This window comes from Salvelinus alpinus, chromosome 13 (genome assembly GCF_045679555.1).
Source record: "Salvelinus alpinus chromosome 13, SLU_Salpinus.1, whole genome shotgun sequence".
NCBI lineage: Eukaryota > Metazoa > Chordata > Actinopteri > Salmoniformes > Salmonidae > Salvelinus > Salvelinus alpinus.
This window is the reverse complement of record NC_092098.1, coordinates 17,324,498-17,332,281: the sequence shown is the minus strand read 5'-3', so window position 1 is coordinate 17,332,281 and position 7,784 is coordinate 17,324,498. Positions and strand designations below refer to the sequence as shown.

The 7,784-nt window shown below is 39.9% G+C and overlaps 1 protein-coding gene across 1 annotated transcript in view; it reads left to right on the top strand.

Moving 5' to 3' along the window:
• The first annotated feature begins 2,045 nt into the window (after window positions 1–2,045).
• LOC139537217 (glycine receptor subunit alpha-2-like) overlaps window positions 2,046–7,784 on the top strand; it is a 30,804-nt gene continuing 25,065 nt past the window's right edge. Inside the window, exons 1-8 of the mRNA XM_071338291.1 lie at window positions 2,046–2,308; window positions 3,196–3,323; window positions 4,227–4,294; window positions 4,388–4,611; window positions 4,819–4,901; window positions 5,095–5,232; window positions 5,735–5,949; window positions 6,669–6,827. Coding sequence (XP_071194392.1) covers window positions 2,250–2,308; window positions 3,196–3,323; window positions 4,227–4,294; window positions 4,388–4,611; window positions 4,819–4,901; window positions 5,095–5,232; window positions 5,735–5,949; window positions 6,669–6,827 — 1,074 coding nt within the window. The 5' untranslated portion in view covers window positions 2,046–2,249. The remainder of the gene's footprint in view (window positions 2,309–3,195; window positions 3,324–4,226; window positions 4,295–4,387; window positions 4,612–4,818; window positions 4,902–5,094; window positions 5,233–5,734; window positions 5,950–6,668; window positions 6,828–7,784) is intronic.

Genomic DNA, 7,784 nt, shown 5'->3' with positions numbered 1-7,784 from the left:
TTCTCTCCTCTGGGGAGGCTGAGCCTATGCTGGGAGATGTACGCTGTCACTACTCATGAAGGCTTTGAACTTTCACAGTCATCGCCAGGCTTTGGCAGACCCTAATATGATGATACATTTGAAAAGAAAAGGGAGACTCTCTGACACATCTACTCTGTACATGTACATTTCATGTCGCTGGAATATTTTCAATGTTGGTAATTTATATCACATGCATCTGTTTTTTTTATTTTCTATTCAAGATAGTGAATAGTAATATTCACCCTGTCTAATCAATCTATAGTTTAAATGTTGCATTTTGTGATCAAGGTGAAATTGTTCATCCCGGGAATACAGGTGACGGTGTACAAAGTACTAACAATATACTGGTACGTGGAGGTTATTTTTCAGTGTGATCAGAGCAGTTCATTATGTTAAAGGCTGCAATAAAAATATTTTGAATTATCCTACGATTTGCATTATTATGTCCAAAGATATGACCTCTCAGTTAGGGGAACTGGTTCTGATATGAAATGTTAGCACTATAGTCTAGCACTTTGATACACGTTTTCTTGGAAATGTACTTTATTAAGACATCACGGTTTCGCATCGTTGAAATGTTGGTAATTAAATTACACAAGCTCAAATTTGGAATCTATTATGCAAGGTTTCACCATGTTGAAACACAGTTTAGTTAATCAAAAGAGCCATTCCCAAATTTCAACCATCACTACTAACCTGCCTGCACTGCTCCTACAGACTGTTCCTGGCTTGGTAAAAGTGCCATGGCTCTCCTTGGAGTCGCTGGGAACAGGCAGTCCTGCTCAGAGAGTACCTGACCTGTGCGGGTTATAGCATACAGAACCACTCACTGGTAAAGTAGGTCTGCAGTATGCTCTGTAGAATACGTTATGCTCTAAAGAAGGCTGCCACATTAAAATTAAGGCCGGCCTACTTAACCACTATGGAACTGGAAATTGTTTTACGTGCAGAAAACTTACTGCATGATTGTAATGATTTTTCCCCATCCACTGACACTTTGGCTCTTAAACACCTTCCTGTGGGAAGGTGGGAAAGGTCTTACAGATGTGAGGGAAAGGTCTTATGACAACATGTGCAGCTAACATCCCTGTTGCTAAGGTAGTCGTAGGCATAATTACTATTTTTAAAAACTGTGTGAAATGTATTGCCGCCTTATGTCTGACTTTTACTATAAATCTGAGTTACATTTATATTTTAGTAATTTAGCAGACTCTCTTATCCAGAGAGACTTACAATTAATGCATTAATCTTATGACACTGTAGCTAGGTGAGACAACTACACAATCATATCATGTACATTTTCCCTCATGACAACATGTATTTATCAGCAATGTTTGTACTGGTGGTAAAAGGGAAGTGTCTTTATTTTTTATATATATATTTTTTTTGGGGGGGGGGGGGGTTACTACATATAGGTGTTGTAATTTATCTAGGTGTTCAAAGATACTGAAGTGATTAACCTGTGAACAGAAAATGTAACCCTTCGAGGGAGAGTTTAATTAACTAGTTGAGACAACTAACATTTCTCATAAGAAAGAAATATGCAAAATATCTTCCCCTTTTGCCCATTTTTATTTGACTCTTGCATTTGACTGCCTTGAGTGCCCCTCTTCTCATGCTATACTTCAAAATCAAAATCCTTTTTACCAATTCATATTTAAATAATAAATAATTATTGAAATGAATTACTATTTTAATAATGGAAGTATCTATAAATATATATTTGGGGAATGTATGTCCACGTTCTCTGTTATGAATGTGTTTTTACTTGTGGGGGGAAAAAATGATTTATTCCACATAAAATGCCATCATAAGAGTGTGGATCCAAACTGTGCTCAAAGTCTAAAGCCATCATAAGATAAAATCTCAAGGTATTTTGGGCCCAAAAGTGCACTGAAAAGAGAGTCTAAAATGCTGCTGTCTCTTTAAATATTCCTGACGTAATTCCTGCAGCATGCATGTGGCTATGAAAGAGATAAAGCTTGTGGTCTTCCACACAAATTCTCATATAGCAAAACTTCCCCAGACCTTGAGTTATAGACAAGCATCGTCTTGGATGTTACACCTGCAGAGAGCGGGAGGTTCAGAGAGCTCCATAAGGATTTGTCTGGGTAGCGGAGCAATACCATGGTTCTCTGCATAGGTTCACAGACTCTTCACTGAGTTATATGCCTCTGAATACTTAATAAAATTGTCCTTTATTTGATGTGTATTGCTGTAAGCAGAGAATGCTTTCACTAGTCCCATGGATGGTATGGGTCTCGTCTGTCTGCTTTCTACAAGGCAGGTAAGAGACATCTAATTATTGTCTTGCCCTTAGGCTTACTAAGCCTTTAGGTACTTATTGTTGTTTAATTATAGCCTATGCCTCTGGCTGTTTTGAGTAAAATTGGGGAGGAGACTAAAAAAAACTAAATATGTTGTTTCAGTGTACATTTATAATGTGTAATCAAATGAAGAAATATAGATCAGCTACTTTTGAAGTGAGAGAAGTTGTTGAACCATAGGGAATTTACAATGTTTTGCCAATTATATGAAAATCAGGCTAATTACCTACAGAGAAATATAGTTATTTGAAAGGTTCATGTTATTTAAATGTGCCTAAGGAACACATGTAACATATATATATATTATTGAGGTGACGAGCTAAACATGTTTTACATTGCATTTTGTAAAAGAAATGAGCAATAACTAGGATTTGTAAACTGCTGAGAGACGGAAAGAGACGATTTGGAATGTTGGGAAAGACACAGTGAAGATAGGATTTTGTCCATTGGATGAGATATACAACAGTCTACATAAAGGGGCAAGCTACATGACCTGCGTGTTTCTAATTTCAATATAATATATAACTGATCACTCCCACTGAAGTACCATCCTTTTAATTGTAATTATATGAATATTACAATTGTATTACCAAAAACGACTTTACTTTAGTGCATGTGGTTCATTACAAAAAGATGGCAAATACAAAGAGCATATCTTATTTCCTTATATTTTCTGAGAAATATTTTAGCAGAAAATCACTTGAGATACAGAGTGTAACTTCTCACCTTCACCTGTATGAATAAAATCCCTTTATCATGGCCATCATCTGAAGCAGTAGTTGCCCATCAGTTCCAGATAATAGCACTCCTGCTTTTCCTCTCACGGTTTCCTCCTCCCCTTTGGCAGGCCTGGGTCCTGTAAGGAGATTAAGCTACCTAGCAGGGTAGGGAAGGCCCCTTCCCCATCTGACTTCCTGGATAAACTTATGGGAAGGACATCTGGGTATGACGCCCGCATTAGACCCAACTTCAAAGGTATATTGCAATACATAGTACAGTAGATTACGCAGTACAGTAATAAACATTACAGTATAGTACACCCTAAACATGTGGGTATAGTACAGTAGTTTTACAGAATAAATCTAAGACACAATGTGACATAAATCAGAAAGATTTCCACTTTCTATTTATTGTGGTACTTGAACCCAGAATAACTCAGAGTGTTTGTTTTTGGTTAGAAGTGTCATTTTGAATGCATGTTCACCCACAGGCCTAGTTCATTTTGTTTCTTCACAGCCAGCGAAGCCAGCAGATTCCCTCTGACATACTTCCTCTTCATTTCTCAGGGGTCACATCTCGTCATATATATTTCATGCTTGCTCCACATCACTGAAATATGCCAGTACATGCCTTGCAGGGTAACTCCCTGCTGATGTCTATAAATACACTAATGTAACTCAAGTAGAATTAATAAATTATACCCTCTTAGGAAATTATATTATGAAAAATGTAGGATGTCAGTAGTTGAGAGATGCAATATACTAATGGGAGTGTATTGGAAATGACAACACCATTTTATTCTGTCTGTTTGTGATAACTCAATCTAATACAAGACAACTTGCCCCAATATGCATGTAAGAGAGCTGTTATTCCATTATGCAATGGTAGACAATACAATCCTCATGTCATTGCAATTTAGATACTGTAGACCTGAAAATGTGTTCTGATCAGTTTGTGTTTGCCACAGATGCTGCATCTTTTCAGTGAGATAATAAACATGTATGAATGAACATGTATAAGTAATGCATTTTACTGTACACCTGAAGCTAAGAACACTGCCTGTTTCAGAAAGCAGCATAAAGTGAAACATGGCATTTATATTTATATTACAGATATATCACATATGAATGGCTGAGTTTCTTATGGACGATTTTTCAGGTCCTCCTGTGAACGTCACCATTAACCTCTTCATCAACAGCTTTGGATCCATCACAGAAACCACAATGGTGAGGGTCTTTTCACTATCGTCATCCACCTTTCATCCAAACAGTGGCTGTTCGCTCCATTTAATAGTATCTTTTATACAATAACTACCATAGGATTATCGTCTCAATGTGTTTCTACGTCAACAATGGAACGACCCGCGACTGGCCTATAAGGAGTACCCTGATGACTCTCTGGACCTGGATCCTTCCATGTTGGACTCCATCTGGAAACCTGACCTTTTCTTTGCCAATGAAAAGGGGGCAAACTTTCACGAAGTCACCACAGACAACAAACTGCTGCGGATATTTCAAGATGGGAATGTCCTCTACAGTATCAGGTGACCAGTGTCTCTAAAACAGTAGTCTCCTCATAATGATAGATAATAAAATGTTATAACGTGATCAGTAACAATAATTAGCAAAAGTTCACATCTTTGACTTTCTACACTCAATTTGAAGCCACAGGTAATGTTAGATTGTACAAAGCTCCCCATACCTGTCTTCGATTCATCTTCTCACTATGTGCTCCTGGTTCTGTGAGCCAGATTAACTCTGATCCTGTCCTGCCCCATGGATCTGATGAATTTCCCCATGGACATTCAGACGTGCTCTATGCAGCTGGAAAGCTGTGAGTTTTCTTTTCCCTCTTTTTATCTATTCTTTGCACTTGGCTAGTTTCACTCCCTGATGCCTCTTTTTCCCCATTCTCTACACTTGACTAGACAGGCTTTTGCTGTTGACAACTTTATAAATAAACTCCCTCTGTCGCTGGCTATACCATGAATAAAAGAAACCCTCCCTTCTTCTCCTCTGTGCTCCAGTTGGCTACACCATGAATGACCTGTGTTTCCAGTGGCTGGACATTGGTCCTGTCCAGGTGGCTGATGACCTGATGCTTCCTCAGTTTGTGTTGAAAGAGGAGAAAGACTTGGGCTACTGCACCAAGCACTACAACACAGGTAGATTCTGGACTCCCAAATGGTATGCTATTGCCACACTTTGCTTAAAACCTCTACAGGATCGGTGTCCCCGCGCGGGACGTTTGAGCTAACGTAGGCTAATGTGATTAGCATGAGGTTGTAAGTAACAAGAACATTTCCCAGGACATAGACATACATTTTGGCCTTTCACTTGCATTTCAAAGATGGGGGGGGTCTAATGTGTTATATTCTCCTACATTCATTTCACATTTCCACAAACTTCAAAGTGTTTGCTTTCAAATGGTATCAAGAATATGCATATCCTTGCTTCAGGTCCTGAGCTACAGGCAGTTAGATATGGGTATGTCATTTTAGGCAAAAACATTTTTTTAAAGGGTCCAATCCTTAAGAGGATTTATGACAGTGTCGCAGCTCGCAGTTGTAAATGAGAACTTGTTCTCAACTGGCCTACCTGGTTAAATAAAGGTGAAATAAAAATAAAATAAAAAATGTCATCTCCAACCATCTGGCATGCTGGCAGGTAAATTTGCCTGCATCGAGGTAAAGTTCCACCTGGAGAGACAGATGGGCTACTACCTGATCCAGATGTACATCCCCAGCCTGCTAACCGTTATCCTCTCCTGGGTCTCCTTCTGGATCAACATGGACGCCGCCCCGGCTAGAGTGGGCCTTGGTATCACCACAGTGCTCACCATGACAACCCAAAGCTCTGGGTCCAGGGCATCCCTGCCTAAGGTCAGAGAGAAATTATATTGTATTCTGCTCAGGTGTTCTGTTTGGACAACCAACATATAGTCAATAAACATTTATTTAAAAATATGTTTTAACTCAGAAACTACCAGTTCTATGCTTATTACCCAATTATCACACATTATTTATTTTATTTTTTACCCCTTTTTCGTGGTATCCAATTGGTAGTTACAGTCTTGTCTCATCGCTGCAACTCCCGTACAGACTCGGGAGAGGCGAAGGTCGAGAGCCGTGCGTCCTCCGAAACACAACCCAGCCAAGCCGCACTGCTTCTTGACACAATGCCCACTTAACCCGGAAGCCAGCCGCACCAATGTGTCGGAGGAAACACCGTACACCTGGCGACCATGTCAGCGTGCACTGCGCCCAGCCCGCTACAGGAGTCGCTAGTGCACGATGGAACAAGGACATCCCTGCCGGCCAAACCCTCCCCTAACCCGGATAATACTGGACCAATTGTGCGCTGCCCCATGGGTCTCCCGGTCGCGGCCGGCAGTGACAGAGCCTGGACTCGAACCCAGGATCTCTAGTGGCACAGCTAGCACTGCGATGCAATGCCTTAGACCACTGAGCCTATCGGGAGGCCCCCACATTATTTCAGTGGTGGGAACGTTCCTGTACTAAGAGCACCATCACCGTGTTGTTTACCTGCATGTAAAAGTTGTGATTCTAACCATTATTAATTTATTTTGTGGGTTGTGTAGGTGTCTTATGTGAAGGCCATTGATATCTGGATGGCTGTGTGTCTTCTTTTTGTGTTCGCTGCACTGCTGGAGTATGCAGCAGTAAACTTTGTTTCACGGCAACACAAAGAGTTCTTCAGACTGAGGAAAAGGATCAAAGAACAACAGCGACAGAGAACTGTGAGTACAGTACAATGATGTATATAAACATTGCATTGCTGATGCTATATATTGGCCATTGAGAGGCTTTGACGCCACTGGGTAGCCATATTTGCACTCCCCAGTAAAAGCAATCCTCCATAGGAATGAATGGAATTGTGCAGTATTTCAATTAAATGTTTCAAGGACAAAATGTATGTATTTAAGTATTTAAATGTTGTAGTGTCAGTAAGATTAGTATTACAAAACAGTATGCATTAAGGTGTCTGTAATAGAATACATTTGGCAAAAACAAATGGAGACATTTGTTTCTATAGCTTCCAAAATGTTTTTTTTACAATGGTGGGGGAGTGCCAAGATGGCGGAATGGTGGCTTCAACTCAGTGCCCCCCTATCAGTCATCTAGTGTATAAATCATTGGTACAAGCCCCTGTGCAGCCCACCCCCTCAGGCTGCTGTCGCCTGCTATTCCATCTAAGCCCAGTTATGCAGCAGCTACACAGTTCAGCTGGCTGTCGTATCTCATGCTGGGAGATCCACAGATCCACTGGCCTGTGCTAAATTCAAGTCCTTTTCTTTCTTCTTCTGGCTATAAGTGCTCTGCACAACAGCTTAGCTTGCCGTTTCCCTTTGCATCTCAAAATAATGAGACAAATATGAAAATAAACAAGTAACGCAAAAGAAATGATCAAAAAAAAATATTGTCAGGAATTATTTAACTGAATTGTGGTAGTAGTTTGTGTGTCGCTCCAGAGCTAGCCTGCCCACAATATTATGACAATTCTGGTAACACTTCATTTTAAGTAGTCCTTATTATAGTCTAATAGTTACATTGTAACAAGTATTGTCATCAATTGTAATAATTCATAGTTACACTGTAATAACAACTGTAACTGGTGGTAATTGCAGTCTGTAATTACAGGGGTGTAACAACGAATGCTCGTTACAAATCTTAAAGTTTCCGATAGCATCCAAACG